This window comes from Chanodichthys erythropterus, chromosome 15 (assembly GCF_024489055.1).
Source record: "Chanodichthys erythropterus isolate Z2021 chromosome 15, ASM2448905v1, whole genome shotgun sequence".
Taxonomy (NCBI): Eukaryota; Metazoa; Chordata; class Actinopteri; order Cypriniformes; family Xenocyprididae; genus Chanodichthys; species Chanodichthys erythropterus.
In genome coordinates, this window is record NC_090235.1 from 11,712,127 (window position 1) to 11,731,355 (window position 19,229).

At 35.0% G+C, this 19,229-nt stretch overlaps 2 protein-coding genes across 10 annotated transcripts in view; one reads left to right on the forward strand and one right to left on the reverse strand.

The window, feature by feature from the left end:
* LOC137037284 (histone deacetylase 9-B) overlaps window positions 1–8,351 on the reverse strand; it is a 43,952-nt gene extending 35,601 nt beyond the window's left edge. The window contains exons 1-4 of one of the 2 annotated variants that reach the window (XM_067411146.1): window positions 8,317–8,351; window positions 7,989–8,072; window positions 5,598–5,745; window positions 4,602–4,653 (exon numbers count right to left, since the gene is read on the reverse strand). The gene's annotated coding sequence lies outside the window, so the exon portion shown is untranslated. Of the gene's footprint in view, window positions 1–4,601; window positions 4,654–5,597; window positions 5,746–7,936; window positions 8,073–8,316 lie in introns of those variants that run through there. The other variant, XM_067411147.1, reaches the window with a different exon arrangement.
* The window catches only part of snx13 (sorting nexin 13), a 37,748-nt gene continuing 26,364 nt past the window's right edge, over window positions 7,846–19,229 (forward strand). For 5 of the 8 annotated variants that reach the window (XM_067411137.1, XM_067411142.1, XM_067411138.1 and 2 more), the window contains exon 1: window positions 7,846–8,082. In XM_067411137.1, coding sequence (XP_067267238.1) covers window positions 8,008–8,082 — 75 coding nt within the window. In that variant the 5' untranslated portion in view covers window positions 7,846–8,007. Of the gene's footprint in view, window positions 8,083–9,901; window positions 10,039–10,345; window positions 10,455–19,229 lie in introns of those variants that run through there. The other 3 variants (XM_067411144.1, XM_067411143.1, XM_067411139.1) reach the window with 3 other exon arrangements.

Below are 19,229 nucleotides of genomic sequence, written 5' to 3' on the forward strand. Positions count from 1 at the left end.
TTCTGTCATTGTGTGTTTTTCTTCTGTTTGATCTTTCCTCTTATCTGTTTACACTGAAGAGCTTTCAGACGGGTCTGTCTCATGTTCTTCTCTCCACCTGTTTCTCTCAGCGGTTTAATCTCAGTAAAAGCATTAGCAGCACGCAGGCCGATTTCAAAGGGAGATTCGGACACAATCTGTTGACATTGAGCAGTCGACTTCCTGTTTCCCAAAGCCTCATCAGTAAACATACAAACAAAAAACAAGTCTTTGATTCTATCTGCAAAACGGCATTTTAGATTCAAATGCAAAGACATGTTTGGACTTTGCAGACAAAAAGGACCTTTTTTAAATAGCCAAAAACCTTTAATTTAATCTACAGCTGTAAAGCCTGATTTGCTACTGCAAGTTGGAGTTGGCTGATATCAGGAGGAGGATTTTTCTCAAATATTTGAAATCTCTCACCGGAGTGCAGGTGAGTCATCAATGTGTTTGGATCATTTTCCTGGCAGAAAACTCTGTATTTTAACATTTTGCCAGCTTGTAGGTTTACACCAGCAATTAATAATTTTAAAATGAAAATGTATTAATGTAATATTACTTTTTGTATTGTAATTTATTTTATTATTTTATTATTATTATAATTTAAATGAAAATCAACATGAATTAAATTCAGTACAAATTCTATGGTGACAAATACTTGAAATTGTATTTTACAAATGTTTTTGTACATTATAATTGAAGCGATATATCAGGATAGATAGATAGATAGATAGATAGATAGATAGATAGATAGATAGATAGATAGATAGATAGATAGATAGATAGATAGATAGATAGATAGATAGATAGATAGATAGATAGATAGATAGATAGATAGATAGATAGATAGATAGATAGATAGATAGATGGATGGATGGATAGATATCGAAAGACGTGGGATGGATAGACAGACAGACGGACGGATAGATAGATGGATGGATGGTAGATAGACAATGGATGGATGGATAAACAAAGATAGATAGATAGATAGATAGATAGATAGATAGATAGATAGACAGATAGACAGATAGATAGATAGATAGATAGATAGATAGATAGATAGATAGATAGATAGATAGATAGATAGATGGATGGATGGATGGATGGATAGACAATGGATGGATAGATAGATATCGAAAGACGTGGGATGGATAGACAGACAGACGGACGGATAGATGGATGGATGGTAGATAGACAATGGATGGATGGATAAACAAAGAAAGACATTGGATAGATAGATAGATAGATAGATAGATAGATAGATAGATAGATAGATAGATAGATAGATAGATAGATAGATAGATAGATAGATAGATAGATAGATAGATAGATAGATAGATAGATAGATAGATAGATGGATAGATATCGAAAGACGTGGGATGGATAGACAGACAGACGGACGGATAGATAGATGGATGGATGGTAGATAGACAATGGATGGATGGATAAACAAAGATAGATAGATAGATAGATAGATAGATAGATAGATAGATAGATAGATAGATAGATAGATAGATAGATAGATAGATAGATAGATAGATAGATAGATAGATAGATAGATAGATAGATAGATAGATAGATAGATAGATAGATAGATAGATAGATAGATAGATAGATGGATGGATGGATGGATAGACAATGGATGGATAGATAGATATCGAAAGACGTGGGATGGATAGACAGACAGACGGACGGATAGATAGATGGATGGATGGTAGATAGACAATGGATGGATGGATAAACAAAGAAAGACATTGGATAGATAGATAGATAGATAGATAGATAGATAGATAGATAGATAGATAGATAGATAGATAGATAGATAGATAGATAGATAGATAGATAGATAGATAGATAGATAGATAGATAGATAGATAGATAGATAGATAGATAGATAGATAGATTTCATGTTCTCTTTAAACGTCATCATGAAAACACCACTAAAGTTCCCTGCAGGGAAAACACCTGACAATCAGCCAGTTCAAAGGAAAAATAGGACAAAAAACACCGGCTACTGACGTGGAATACCCTCTGGCCTGCCGAATGAATTAGGAAGCAGAGGAAATCTTTTTGTAATCCATAAAAAGCACAATTCCCAGGAGTGAGACATTCCTAATGCATGACAGCAATGAAGTTCCTCTGTGGCCACAAATGGCTTTGCAACTTTAGTTTCCCAAGCAGTTTTTAGTGCTGTTTGCTAAGGTGTGCATCACCCAGCACCTTAGCAACCACTTAGAACACCCTAGCAACCACATGACAACATGCTAAAAACCTTGGCAACTGCATAGCAACACCCTAGCAACACCTTAGAATTGTGGCCCTGAATTGTGCACAGGGAAACCCCTACTTTCAGCAGAAAATGTAGTCAATAAATGCATGCTGTTGATAATACAGTACATCATTGTTAAATGTACTGATTGATTGGTTCTTGAACACACACACACACACACACACAGACCTATAGCTTTCCTGCTCTTCCTCTCCAGACAAAACAATGGCAGTGTTGTTAAATAGGTCATCTGCACAGGTCTGTGACAGAGAAACAGACACTCCCAAGGTAAAAGGGGACAGATAAAAATAACCACGACTGCAAAACAGCCTGTTCTATCTATAAAGACCTTCAACTCTTTCTCTCCAGCTGAACACAAAAGTACTGAGATCTGCATATTGCACAGTATGTTCTATATATACTGCCTAAAGCAAGAAACATACAGTTTGTGAATGCTTCTTGTGTTTCTGTGACAGTAACTACTTGTGTATACGGTATAAGAGTATATTTCAGGCCTAATGAAACAGGATGCAGGATTATGTAATGAGAAACATCTCAAACAACAGCTGCATTGTTGTGACATGATGTCACTACATTACTGGTTTAATTCAGCACCAGATCATAACCTTGAATATTAAATAAATATTCTTATTTTGCAGTTTTTTTGCATTCTTCGTTTTTGCAGTTTAATCAAATGACACTCGTCACAGTTGGACGGAAACCCACAACAGATCAAACCTCTCGACACACAAAAGGAATAAGAGGCATCAGGAAGGGCACAAATAAAACTGCACTACTGTAAACACATAAAAATACACACTCATTAACACACACATGCATCTGTGGAGCTTTTAGGGTCAGTTTGCAACAGCGCCATCTTGAGGCTAAAATACACAAGTGCATGACTGTATTGGTGTAGGTGGAGATATGATGCAAACCAGATGTGTGTGTGTGTGTGCACTTCTGTTCAAAAGGGGTCAGTGATATATTTTTCAAAGAAATAAAAACTATTATTATTTAGCAAGAATTAATTAAAATGATCAAAAGTAATAGACTTTTACTTTGATACAATAAGATACAATTTCAAATAAATTCTTTTGATATTTCTATTCATCAAAGAATCGTGAAAAAATGTATCACGAAGCTGCACAACCTTTTTCAACACTGATAATAATCAGAAATGCAAAATCGTTCATATTAGAATGATTTCTGAAGGATCATGTGACACTGAAGACTGGAGTAATGATGCTGAAAATTCAGCTTTGCATCACAGGAATAAATTGCTTTATAAAATATATTCACATAGAAAACAGTTATTATGAATTGTAACAATATATTACAATATTACTGTTTTTACTATATCTAAATGCAAATAAATAAATGCAGCCTTCGTGAGCAGAAGAGACTTATTTCAAACACATTTAAACATCTTATTGAGCCAAAACTTTTTCAAGGTAGTGTATATACATGTGTTATGTGAGTGTGTTTCGTAAGATTGCTCGTTTGTGTGTTTTTGTGTGTGTGCATATATGTGTGTTTTGTGAGTGTGTGTGTCTTTGTGTCAGGAATGTTGCTGGTCTCCACCCTCGGAGATCTGAGGATGGATGAGGCAGTATGAAGCTGGAGTTTTCTGTGTTGACATCACTCAAACAATCCCACCCTCTGCGTCATTCAACACACACTCATGAACTCATTTCAAATCCTCTCAGTCCAGACTGTCACACAATATCAGCAGAGCTGCTACACCGATGCACACTACATTCTAAATTCTGACTGTCTCAGATTGTAAAATCATCAAAACTATAACAATTTTAATCAGTAAAAGACTAATCTATCAGATTATGTCAGAGAGAATGCGTGTGCTGAAAGAGACACCTGTCAGCTGGGTGTCCATCTGTCTCGCTAAAGCAGCCAGAAACACCTCCAAAGTGTGCTAAATATATCTAAAGCTATGACTGAGAGACATCTACCTTCACACCAGGTGTGTGAGAGCATAGGAGAGGTCAATAGGTCAAGCTACACTCTTAAAAATAAAGGTTCTTTATTGGAATCAATGGTTCCATGATGAAACGTTAACATCCATAGAACCTTTCCATTCCAATAAAGATTCTTTATAGTGGAAAAAGGTTTGTTAGATTTTTAAAATCTATTCTTCACACTAAGAAAAAATGGTTCTTTTATTAAGAACTGATCACCGAATTGTTCTTCAGGGACCTGAAATGATTATTCTGATTGGCATCACTGTGAATCATAGTGTTACTTAATTTAGGGGAAATTACATCATTTATGTATGCAAGTGATGGAGAGGTACCTGTAGTGGCGAGCTCATCGAGAAGTCAGTGATGAAGAGCGTAGAGCGACTCCTTTAACAACACAAAAACACACTGACCATTATAACCACATACAGAAACAGCTCCTTATGTAATGGCATGCAAATCAATAATTGCAGCTTCTTTCAGCAGAAACAATGGTTGGATATTTTTCCGTTATCTTTTGTGATGTTTCATGAGTTGTTTTGCATTTCATAATTGTTACTGTTTATATTTGACTAAAAGTCTATAATAGGCTGTTTAATGGCATAGCCACACCCTTATTCACAGCAGACCTGTTGATAGAACCTGTGGATCTGATCTTCACCCTGTTGCCATACAATTCACCCATGGAGGAATCATGTGAAATCTCATCTGTGCACATTAATGTGTTCAAATCAGCTGAGATTCACTGGAGGAACAGGCTGTGTGAGGCGTTCTCGGTGTAAAAGCAGTGTGTGTGTGTGTGTGTGTGTGTGTGTGTAGCTGCTGTCAGTTCTATTTTTAGCTCAGTGATGTGTCCCCCATGCGTCCTATGAGCAGAGGATGCTGAATATATTCTGTACCTGTTACCAAGAGCTCGAAAACCCTCCTTTAAGAAGATAACTACAAAAATGATTCCAATTTATTTTACATTTGCATTATATATTTTTACAGTTTACTATTATTACTTATTAGACTGTATTATATATATGCTAAATTTATGAGATGGGTTTTCATGTAAAATTGCTGTAATTAATACCATTTAATTGCATGCATTACAATGTCACATAAATGCATGCCTGTAATTTTACACAAAAGCTGTGATCGATCTGATTGAAGTTTGGACAACAATTTTATTCAAACAAAAAAATTCAACAATGCATCTATCTATCTATCTATCTATCTATCTATCTATCTATCTATCTATCTATCTATCTATCTATCTATCTATCTATCTATCTATCTATCTATCTATCTAAAATGGTGATAAAATAAGACATGCAGCTGGCTCTCACCTGTAAAAGTGTATATCTGTTTCTGCTCGGTTGTGGGATGCTGTGAGAGAAACGATGGCGATCACACACTCATTCATAAAAACGCACCGCGGATCTTCAGCGCTCACAGTAGACGAACGCGCGCGCGCGCGGCAGCCAGACGCGAGATCTAAAAATAGCGCACCCGCGCAACAGAAGAGATGCAGCAAAAGAACCCGTTACTCTCACTGACTGTCTCTCACATCACAATACTGTCTTATGTTACTCAAGACGTGCTGACAGTCTAAATAACATAATGCAATGAGTGTCACATGATTTTTTGCATCATGATACAGGCGTTCTGACACACATATCAAAGATAAAATCTACACTCTTAAAACGCTGGGTTAAAAACAACCCAAGTTGGGTTGAAAATGGACAAACCCAGCGATTGGGTTAAATGTTTGCCCAACCTGCTGGGTAGTTTTATTTAAACCAACTATTGCTATTGCTATAAAAATTGCTATATGGCTAGCTTAAAATGAACCCAAAATAGTTGGGAAATTAAAAACCAGATGCAATTAGAGACAACAATAATAGACAAAATGTGAATGTTTATTAATAAGCTTTAATGTTTTATTAATATAAATTTAATAGTTTATTAATATACATTTATTAATGATCAATTTAATAAATGCTTATTGTTTAATAATTATTCATTGAACATTAATAAATGTTCATTTCCAACATACTTTGGGTTAATTTTAATTAAGCAATACAGTAATTTTTAAACAATAGTTGAGTTAAATAAAACTACCCAGGTTGGGCAAACATTTACCGCTGGGTTAAAACAACCCAATTGCTGGGTTTGTCCATTTTCAACCCAACTTGGGTTGTTTTTAACCCAGCATTTTTTAGAGTGTAGGCTTTATTTAGTTACTGTATTGTTTGTCACATCATTAACACAAGTGAAAATCTTTGTGAATGGATCCTAGCAGTAAGGCATCACAAGAAATGTAACAAATAATTAACTACAGTTACACACACACAAACAAATACACTAATAAATACACTTTACATAAAAATATCCCTTAAAATTTGATTTTGCCAAATAAGACATGCTCCTGGAACAGCATTCCTGTCTGAAAGTTTAGTCCTAACCCTATCCTACCCCTAACACTACCCATAAGTTGTCCCTAAAATCAGAGGGAAATGATAAATCTAACCCTGGTTGTACACTTTAAAAAATGCTGGGTTAAAAACAACCCAAGTTGGGTTGAAAATGGACAAACCTAGCGATTGGGTTGTTTTAACCCAGTGGTTGGGTTAAATGTTTGCCCAACCTGCTGGGTAGTTTTATTTAAACCAACTATTTTTTAAAAATTGCTATATGGCTTAAAATGAACCCAAAATAGTTGGGAAATTAAAAACCAGATGCAATTAGAGACAATAGACAAAAGGTGAATGTTTATTAATAATCTTTAATATTTTAATAATATAAATTTAATAGTTTATTAATATAAATTTATTAATAAGCAATTTAATAAAGGTTTATTGTTTAATAATTATTCATTGAACATTAATAAATGTTCATTTCCAACATACTTTGGGTTAATTTTAATTAAGCAATACAGTAATTTTTAAACATAGTTGAGTTAAATAAAACTACCCAGCAGGTTGGGCAAACATTTAACCCTACCGCTGGGTTAAAACAACCCAATTGCTGGGTTTGTCCATTTTCAACCCAACTTGGGTTGTTTTTATCCCAGCATTTTTTAGAGTGTAAGCCTAAACTTGACATAAACTGTTAACTTGTCCCTCAAATCCGACTGGTTGATTGGAATGTTGTTCCAGGATCAACAAGAATGTTGTACTTGTAAATAACATTCAAAGTAGCCTACCAAAAGATGCTTTGAAACGTTAAAGAAATGATTACCAGCTATAGGAAAAAATACTGTTTTGTAGATGTTAAAAAATAATGTCCATGTTATTTGTCAACTACGCTATCCCTAAATGCCTAATCATCAAAGCATTAATTTACATTCAGCACGAGTGAGCAACTCTGTAGCCTAATGCATTCCATTTTTATTAAATCATCATCCAACAAGGCTTATCAGTATATCACATTTGTCAGGAAATCATGTGCATTACTGCAGTTGGTATTTTCATCTCCTGATTCTTCCTGATCTATCTGTTCTTCTCACTTATGGTCATAAACCTAAATAAGGTCCAAAGTTTATTTAGGATCATTCAGTGTGACGTCATAGCCAGGTGTCAACCTGTCTTTATATCCTGTTACGTGACTGATATGGAGGAAACTTGGATTTCTGATCTGGACTACTTTATAAAATTAAGACTTAGCCTATGATGCATAGGCTTACCTGGAATCTGAAATGGAAATGTGAAGATTATTCTTCATTTGCACTTCAGTACCTAATGTAGCCTATAGCTGATGATGGTTCTCTCGTCCCTTCCTCACCCCTGCCTGCAGTGTGACCCGAGCGGGGCTTTCAGCATCTGGAAACAGGTAAATGCCAATAGCAGCTGGTTAAAATTGAATACATTTATATAAAAAGAGAAAAGAATCAAGCTTTCACACCAGCTAACAAAAATGTGTTCTAAAACATTATTATGTTCCCTTTAGGTTATTAAAGCATTATATATTCTGAACGTTCAAAATGTTCATTTTTAAATGCTTTTTTCTTGGTTATACGAACGTTAAAGGATTAGTTCACTTTCAAAAAAATGATAATTTACTCACCCCCATGTCATCCAAGATGTTCATGTCTTTCTTTCTTGAGTCGAAAAGAAATGAAGGTTTTTGATGAAAACATTCCAGGATTATTCTCATTATAGTGGACTTCAATGGCCTCCAAGTGGCTGAAGGTCAAAATTACAGTTTCAGTGCAGCTTCAAAGAGCTTTAAACGATACCAGACAAGTAATAAGGGTCTTATCTAGCGAAACCATCAGTCATTTTCAAAAAAAATGAAAATGTATGTAAACAAATGATCGCCTTGCATGTGCTTCCGCCAAAATCGCTCTTTCATATTCTTCAAAAAGCTTACGCTGTATGTCCTACACCTTCCCTACTACTTACAGAACGAACGCACCGCCAATTCCGTTTTTTTTTTCCGTAAGTAGAATAGGACATACAGCGTAAGCTTTTTAAAGAATACGAAAGTGCTGTTTTGGCGGAAGCACGTGCAAGGTGATCATTTGTGTTTATAAAGCATATACAGTTGTATTTTTTTTTTTTTTTAAATTATCAATAGTTTCGCTAGATAAGACCCTTATTCATTGTCTGGTATCATTTAAAGTCCTTTGAAGCTGCACTGAAACTAATTTTGACCTTCAACCGTTTGGAGGCCACTGAAGTCCACTATAAGGAGAATAATCCTGGAATGTGGGGGTGAATAAATTATCAGGAAAATTTTATTTGAAAGTGAACTAATTCTTTAAGGGAACATTCGATTTTATCATTCTGCAAACATTATGGGAATGTTAGGCTACTTTTGAACGTTCTGAACATTCTAAAAAAAGTAGTAACATTTTTAAAACGTTAGACAAACGTCCAACCTAAAACGTTTCAGAAAAATACGTGTTTATAAAAATATTTTTTTGCTGACGTTTTAAAAACATTATTAGATACATTTAAACGAACGTTCTATTGGAAGAACGTTTGTTCAGAAAACACCACGTCAACGTTCTGAGAACATTCCTGTTTCCAGTGAACATCCTTCATGCGATGTTTACACAGACTAGAACACTTTTTAGCGTTTCTTTGTCACATGATGAGAGAGTAGGTCAAAACTGCTGTATCAGTGCTGGCTCAGCAGAAGACTGCGTTCAAATGACGCACGATTTCTGAAAAAACAAGAATAGATTGTGAATTATTTTTTCCACAAGCCGAGGCACGTTACTATTACAGATCGTTGATGCGTGTCTGTGCTATTTAAATTGACTAAATATCATAAAGCACGAGTCAAGGGTAAGATAGGTGTGTCAACACACGCTGACCAATCACAGAATACGCTATAGGTAACTTTTTGACTAGTATGGCCACTCCAGAAACACACAGAATACTATAGGGCTCACGGCTATCTAACATTATAAATGAGGCACTACATTCAAATATATATTTATACTCATCATGAAGTTAAATATAGCCTATTTTAGAAGATTTTTATTTAAAAAATAATATTATTTGGCGAATTCAGGAAGTCTTCCGGTTGATAGAATTCTGCCAACCAATCAGTGCCTGCTTTTCTCCTCACATGACCTCTCCTCAGAACGCTCCGGAGTGTTTGCTCTAGTTTTGCGTTGAGACTCCTTGTCGAGCTCGCGCTCATGGCGGCTGCAGGGAGGGCGCGCGCAGTCCTGAAGCGCCTCAGTTTATGAACGTGAGAAGAAAGAAAAACGCTAAAAATGTGGCGGGGATAAACAAAACAACCGTTTTTACATTTTAAATAATGTTTGCAGAGGTAAGCCACGATTTCCCCTCATTGAATAGATAGTTGTGTCTTTTATTGTATTTCCTGCTGCTGTTAGCTTAGCCGTGTGTTACCTGAGCAGGTAAATAAACACACACACACTGAAGTACACACACAGTTATACACATTAACACACACATGCGCGTCTTTTGTGCGGGATTACACACACTAATGCGATGAGATTAGATGTTTCTGAGCACTGACAGTAAGTCTTCAGCTAGCTCAGCTAACATCAGCTGTCTGTATGTATTTACATGTATGTGTGTTTACGTGAGTAATGTGTGTGTGTGTGTGACAGTTGTGTGTTTAGGGGCCATGGGTGGAGATGATGGGCTTGTGGGTGTTTTCTGCGTTTCTCTGCTGGCTGATGTTGAGAATTGCTGGAAAGGACAAGATTTCGTGCTATTGTATGTGTCATTTGAGCGTCTGATTAAGTATTTACATTATGTTGAAGTAAAATGCTAGTTTTGTGTGTATGGGAGAAATAAACCCTTGTAAAGCTGGCAGTTCAGGGCATAAAGTTAGCTATGATGATAACACACATTGTTTTTTGTGTCAGTGTCAGTATCTGATCATAATGTTGATATTAAAAACATAATGTATATAAAGTAAAAACATCTGTTTAAAGGGTTAGTTCACCCAAAAATGAAAATAATGTCATTTATTACTCCCCCTCATGCCGTTCCACACCTGTAAGTCCTTCATTAATTTTCGGAACGCAAATTAAGATATTTTTGATGAAATCCAATGGTTCAGTGAGGCCTCCATAGGGAGCAATTACATTTCCTCTCTCAAGATCCATAAAGGTACTAAAAACATATTTAAATCAGTTCATATGAGTATAGTGCTTCAATATTAATATTATTATAAAGCGACAAGAATATTTTTGGAGCGCCAAAAAACCCCAAAAAACAAATTATTCAGCGATTTCAAAACACTGCTTCAGGAAGCTTCAGAGCATAATGAATCAACGTATCGAATCATGATTCGGATCAAATGCCAATCTGCTGAAATCACGTGACTCTGGCGCTCCGAACTGCGGATTCGACACGCTGATTCATAACGCTCCGAAGCTTCCTGAAGCCGTGTTTTGAAATCGGCCATCACTATATAAGTCATTATTTTGTTTTTTTTGGCGCACCAAAAATATTCTCGTCGCTTTATTATAATAATATTGAACCACTGTACTCACATGAACTGATTTAAATATGTTTTTAGTACATTAATGGATCTTGAGAGAGGAAATGTCATTGCTTCCTATGCAGGCCTCACGGAGCCATCAGATTTCAACAAAAATATCTCAATTTGTGTTCCGAAGATGAGCGAAGGTCGGGTGTGGAACGGCATGAGGGTGAGTAATAAATGACAGAATTTTTTGGGTGAACTAACCCGTTAAGCTGTATACTTTCTGGTTATGTATATGTTTATGATGAGAAGCCTGGTTTTGTTTCTTTTGTATATTTTATTTTGTAGTATATTGTTTATTTTAGTAAACAATAAACATATAATGAGAGGTTGAAATAACATAACACTTGTCTTATGTTATTTCCACCTCTCATTATATGTTTGTTTACTAAAATAAATACTTAATACTTAAATTAGAAAAACTTGTTCTGGCAAAATGTAGTCCAGATTGTAACGTTTGTTATATCATGCCTGGATGTGGTATTTCAGTGTCCGATCTTCTACTTGTAAAGTGTAAACATCTATTTTGCCTTTATGGGGCAATTAAACCCATGCAGACTTTGTTTCGGATGATAAAGTTAGTCAATTTCAGCCTGCTGTTCTTGTGTGTGAATTTTATTTCAGTTTCTGATACTTATAAAGTGACAAACTTGTTTGGGCTCTAAGCAATATTTAAACCTATGCAAACATGTGGTATAGTTGGTTATGGTGGCAAGATAACAGTGTGGTTGCATGACATTTGCTTTGTGGAGCTTCTAATATAGTTTTTAAAGTAAACATCTGTTTGGGACATTTGCAATAAGCAGACTGTCTGGTTGCACTTATTTTTCAGGTGCATACTGTATGCATGCGATTTTAGCATCAAATCTAGTAACACCGAACAAATGGAAAAGTCATAGAAATTACCAAAAGCCATAGAAATATATGGGAACCTGATTTTTTTGTGAATATGTGTGCTATCTTTTAGCTGTGAATGATTGTTTAAACTCATGCAAATATTGTAGTATAGTTATTTATGATGATAGACCTGATAAGAGTCTTGTTGTGTGACTCTTGCCATTTGTTGGGGTTATTTTAGTTTATTTATCCCATTTATTTAATTTTTTAAAGTAAATTAAAGATTAAACAACTGTTTTGTGATGAAGACAAGCCTGTCAATTGGTTGCATGCCATATTTCATCGCTGGAAATCATGCATTTGCCAAAAGTTTCACTGCATTGGTGAAGTCTGGTTGTATTTCGTCACCTGATGACAGGTGGATGAGGCGAATCCTCTTTAGTCACATGACCCGCTGTAAGAACGTCCACACGTGTCTCTGCGGGCATATCAGGACTTGAACGCATTCACTCCGTCTTTGCATTTTAGGGCTGGACCTTGAAGTTAATGCATTACTACTAATGTTTTACTAGCCCTGTGAAGCAAAGCGTTTCAGGACAGCCTGCAGTGATGCATGTGACGTTATATTACAGGTCATTTCGTTTGTTTGCAGTAAATAAGAATGGAATTATAATCATACAGAATTATAGGAATGTCATGCACAAACAGCAGGGTTTTTTCACATTTGTTTCTTCAATCCTTTTGTTTTTTTCTCAGGAGTAAATTATAAGTATGTGTTCTTGTATGGTATACGGCTTGGTTGTGTGTCAACAGAGGAATGCAAAACTGTAAATGGCTTGCAGCACTTGACTCAGAGTCAGGCTCGTGTTACAACACGAGTAGCTCAGTTCACCTGTGCGCTGAAGCTATCCCAGCATGCTGGACACGGTCTCTGCGTGTGCCCTGTTTATGCCCATCAGAGCTGTCCGATATATGCTCATGTAAATCTCTTTATCTGCTCCTTATCAAAGCTTTGTGAAGCTGTGTTAATTAGCGGGGTGTTATTATCTAATACTGCCAGGCTGTTATTTCAGAGCGACACCATTTTGCAGTGATATAGTTATATGTAACTAGGGATGGGTATCGTTAAGGTTTTAACGGTATTACTACTCTTACTGATACTGCTTATCGATCCGGTACTTTAACTGTATTCTTATTGGTACTTTTTGTTTTAATATATATATATATATATATATATATATATATATATATATATATATATATATATATATATATATATATACTTTAACTGTATTCTTATTGGTACTTTTTGTTTTAATATATATATATATATATATATATATATATATATATATATATATATATATATATATATATATATATATATATATATATATATATATATATATAATCAGTGCTGTGGTAGCCAGGCAAAAATATCCTCCTATTACCCACGGCACAAAAATGGTCTACTACATGTGACAAACAAATAATGTGTGATTTTTAACAGTATTTTTATTTATTGAAATTAATTTTAATTACATACCAATATTATACATTATTATGCAAAATTACAGCATATAAATGGTTCACCTTTTCCTATGTTCTCCCTGCTGTCATATAGTGTCTCTCTCAGTGAATGGGACACAGATTTTACAGTAAAATTTATAAAATGAATAATATGTGTCAAATAATATTCTTAGTGTTTTTTTTCTTCCTGTGGGGGAGACTACAATAATTTACTATGAATTAAATGGAAATCAAATTAAATACAATTTATTGTGTAACCAAAATACCAATAATGCCCAAAAGAAAAAGAAAAAACTTAGCATGTGACTTTTAATTATAAACAAGCCCAAAATACACCGGGACTCTTATTTTGAAATGTCTGTACTATTGCAGGCTGATCCTTTAGATTCTTACAATCGTCTAAAACATTTTAAAACAAGGCCATAAAGTAGACATTGTAATAATTCATCAACTTGAGTTCATTAGCAATCGCTTGGCATAAATCTGCGCTTTTCATTGATTCAGAATCACTTTGAAGCAGTGCAGTCTGAAGCAATGTTGCACAAACTTGTAGAACTCGCAACAGCGTCCCCTTGTGACTTTGCAAAATGCAGCGCCCGTTTGAATATTAGTGGGAGTAAACGAAGTAAACAGTTCTGACGCACACATAACGAGCAGGTTTGAAACGACTAGTTAATCGATCGCGGATGGTTTCATTATCTTGCGCGGATATAAAAGTATAAGAGGATAAAAATAATAAAAGCAAAAATGTGTCTCCGAATATACTTGGGCGGCCGTTATTATATGTGGGCGGCCCGCCCAAGTAAAGTCTATGTGTGGGAAGCACTGATATATATATATATATGGGCTGAATTAACATTGCTTTATATTATATAGTGACTGGCATTTTTGTTATTTTATATAAGATACAGTAAGAACATGAGCAAAGAAACAAAGTAAAACAAACTGACAAATACAATGAAACAAAGATACAAATTAAATAAAGTGCTTTCATTTGTTCATGTGTTCAGGTAAGTAATATAGGCCTAGCCTATAAAAGAAATCTAAGTAAAGTAACTAAATGTAAATAACACTGAGTTGTTTTCACAGTATAAATTAATAGATTAATGCTTATTAAAGCTAACTATATTCAGATGAAGCGCTGTGAGTAAGTTTCTCTTTATTAATATTTACTGCAATTTAGCAACAGTAAAGACATTTTACAACAATTACCAATTGTGCTGATTCTGATGTAAAGTTTGGGTTTATGGAGGAACGAGCGCGCACAGCTGTGAAGAAAATAAAGGAGTGCTAGACGAAACGCGGCTAGTCTTTAATAGTTTTACCTCCAGTATCTTTTTTCTGATCCTTGTAAGATAAAATCGAAATCAAAAATAGAATTTGCTTAATATCACAGGCCTAAAATGTAAGTAGACGTTTAGTTGTTTAGTTCTCTCCTCTATCATCATCAGTGGCTGCGCGCACTGTAGCTCCTCTCTTCTGGATTGCGAAAGCAAAAATGCATCATTGACAAATGTCCTAATATTATTGCATACAGACACAGCTGACGACTGTGGCGAGATAGAATTCGCAAGATAATGTCTATATAGCAATAATAAATGAACGTGTATTTTCTTTATAATTTATCCAGTACCGATAGCAGAAGCGTCAATGTCAGAGCTTATCGATACACCGGTCTTTCAGAATTTAGCCCCGGGGCCAATTTAATACTGGGTTTCGGTACCCATCCCTATATGTAACATTTTGAAACAGATTTTGTTTCAACCGTTTTATCATCTGCCAGGCAAAAATATTATGTCTGATTTAGGGATGAGCCGATATGAACATTTTGGCTGATACCGATAAATCTTTATTTAAAAGCCGATAACCTATATTGGCAGATTAATCTATATCCAAATTTTTATATTATTTTTGAGAGTCTGATTACAAAAAAAAAAGTTTCACATGATTTTTTCACTTGTTGTATAATTTGTCAGGCAAAAATATTATGTCTGATTTAGGGATGCACCGATATGAACATATTGGCCGATACCTATAACCGATAATTATTTATATTTGAAAGATGATAACTGATCAATTGGCCGATTAATGTAAATCCAAATTTTCATATAATTTGAGAGCCTGATTACAAAAACAAGTTTCACAAGATTTTGTTTCACTTGTTGTATCATTTGTCAGCCAAAAATATTATGCTTGATTTAGGGATGCACCGATATGAAAATTTTGACTGAAACCTATAACCAATAATTCTTTATATTTGAAAGATGATAACCGATTAATCTAAATCCAAGCACAAAATTACATTATTGTTTTCATTATAATTTTATGTAGCCTATATGACAGACTTGTGCTGCACATTGCACTTAACTGTATTTTCCATTTTGCAGTGACATTTTCATGCATCCCTAGTCTGATTTCTTAGAAGAGTAATAGATCTCTAAAGTATGAGTCATAGTTATAGTAATAGTTATGTTTGTCTTTACAAACACTACTTGATTTCTCAGGGGTGACATTTTAAGAACATTATTTTATTTAAATGGCAATAAGTTTAATGTAGTTTTAATGTAGAAAACTTTTACTCTTTTATTTATTTATATATATATATATAAGTTCAGAAGGCATAGATCTGGATTATACACACAGCTTTTGGTCTCAGGGCATCGGCACTTGAGCCTGGGGTATTTACACCGGTCTTAAAATAGACTTCTGAGACCAGCCTGAATTAAATGCCAAAGCCTAATGAGTTTTGTGCGAGATCACTCTTCAAACCTTTGGGAACTATTTGACACTCATGGTGATCATCCTATGAGCTCTCCTCAGCGCCAATTCACCCTCACTTTATTGGGTTGGAGTGTGTGTAATGGCTTTATCTTAGCTGAGGATCATGTTCTAGAAACATCCATGTATTTAGGCCGACAGCCGTACCATGCTCTGCCATGCTGCATAATTTTAATGAATTTTGCTGTTTAAGAAGATGGTGCTTGTTTGCTGCTGTCTGTGAATAATAATCTTAAGCTTGCTAAAGTCTTTGGTGACCCGTTCTGTGAAGATAGAATGAGATCATCACTGTTAAGAGTCCTATTAATGTTACAGCTTTACACCTTTCTGTCTCATATGAAAGCCTGATGATTAATTGGTTTATTGGACTGTAACAATGTCCTCTTGCATCTGTCCTCAAACTCACAGCGTGTCTCTTTTACTGGATGGAGAAGACTGTCACCTCATGTTTGGGTCAGGGCTGCACGATATTGGAAAAAACTGACATTGCAATGTTTTGTTTGTCTTTGATATATATTATGATATGAAAACAATTTCACCAGGTGACTTGAATAGCTCTATTTGAAAAGAATAAATCATTCTAGAATGATTGGTGTGATTTTGTTGGCACGTGAATCTGCATAGAAAATAATAAACAAATTACAAGCATAGATGATTACAATAGAACAAATATACTAATGGAATAAACAGCAATGTAAATAATTCTGGAAAAAATACAATAAAAATGTAAACATATTTACAGAACAACCTGTAAATTTTACAATATAAAACTGTAATTTACTAACAACAATAAATACATTTAAACCAAGTAATTCAACAATGCACACTGCTACTAATATCTGTTTTGTGCCTTTAACATATACTGACAATCACCATAGTAATGCAGGTGGTAAAAGAGAAAGAATCATGAATACTTTTATCACAAGTGGGGTTGTCAACATTACTGACTTCGGTACCAAGTTGGTACTGAAATTTAAAAAATGTGACGATACCGGCATTCTTAAACACCTCTGATTGGCCATTGTGTTCACGCGCTCAACAGATACATCTGTGATTGTCTACAATGATCAATGCTTCAAAAACATGTTTTTGTAGCTTTTCCATAGGCAAAAGTATATACTAGTACATAGAAGGTGCACAGAGTCAAGTTCAGTGTCTGTGTGGCTCTGTGTGTGCGCACTGAAAACAGCGTGTGAATTCTGAATTGAGTTCTTTCATGTTTTCTTGTGCTCGAATGGTTTAAAATTACTTGAATGTTTAAAATTAAACACATGCGAATGATAAACTTTGACTGTATGATGGTTAAACTTTGCAATTAATCCGAGATGTTTCGAACTATGGGTGATGTACTGGTCAACTACAGTACGATCCCTGTACTTGACATTGCACAAGGATGCACATGTCACAATATCAATGCTAAAACAATATTTCGTGCAGCCCTACCTTATGTCATCTGCTCTGATGTGAAAACTCTGATGTTAAAGATAAAACGGCTGTTGGATTATTGTGTGTTTGACAACAAAGAGAGCAGCTTTGGGTTTCTAGTCCACCGTATGTTGTAATCTGCTTTTATCTTCTTTAGAGGTGAGTTTGGTCATGATAACAGGTTTTTTAGAGCACACAGAAAACTTCCCACAGTCTGGGACATTTTCCAAACTGCTAGATTGCATGTGCGTTTGTGCAAATCTCTTTATCTAAAAAACACAGTGCGTAAACTGCTAATATTAACTAGTCCATAAATTGTTAGAACTGAAAGATTTTTCTCTGATTAGGCTTTTTCTTCGGTTTTCTGGTGTCACTTTTTTGATGACGTTTACTTGCGCACATTGAGACTAAATGCACAGTAGACACGTTCATTGCACTTTATAATTTTGTGGTAGAAACATCGGGACTCTTTAACTGTGTAGAGAAACTGTGTTTCTCATTTGTGGTGACCTTGTTCGTCATTACATGGGATGTAGTCTGTCTGTCATCCTCTAACATGTGTGAACAAAAAAGAAAAAAAGGAACTACAATGACTATTTAATCAATTGAAATGGTCATTGTTTAGTATTTACTCATGTTGTTCATGTATTATTGGCTTTATTCCACAAAGCACAGGACAAATTTTGAATAATGTGCTGCTTACTGTTTTCAATGTGGCTGGAACTGTCATGCTTCAAAATAAGCACAAAAGCACCTTTAGTGTTGTCTATATGACTTTTTATTAGGTGTGTGACGAGACGGCTCACAAGACAAGACAAGGTTGAGTTCACGAGAACGAGGCAAGACTTTTCACAATATTTTTAAGAAATCCTCAGTGATGAAATACATGACTAGAAAAATAGTCTGCAGGTGCATTTGAAATGTTTTAACTAGTCATCTTTGTCATTTCAGTTCTACTTTCTGAGAATGAATTATCATATTCAGTAAAAGACAACAATACTCAAGCACTGTAAAAGTCAACTGACTGGCTTCTCTCTGTGTGATTTCATATGAGAAATCACCTCCTAACTGAATTCCTTTCACAGATTGATCATAGAAATAAAACCGTATAAATAAAAATGAATAACAGTTTCTCTTTCTCTTAGTCTTAAGTGAAAACAATAAGTGCAACTATAATCAAAGCACTCTCTCAATATTCAAAGTGCAAACAGAGACCCAATTTTTCTTCAAGCCTGATACAGAGCTAAGAGATGGTTACACCTACACAGCCCAGCCTAAGATAGTTTCATATTGGGAGATATTTGTGTGTATCAGGGAGCCACTTTCAAAATACGGAGTATTGAAATCGCGTTTGAATGCGTGCACACGTTTTGTGATTGCACATACTCTGTGAATAGGAGCGGCGATGCTGAGTCTGAATTCTACAA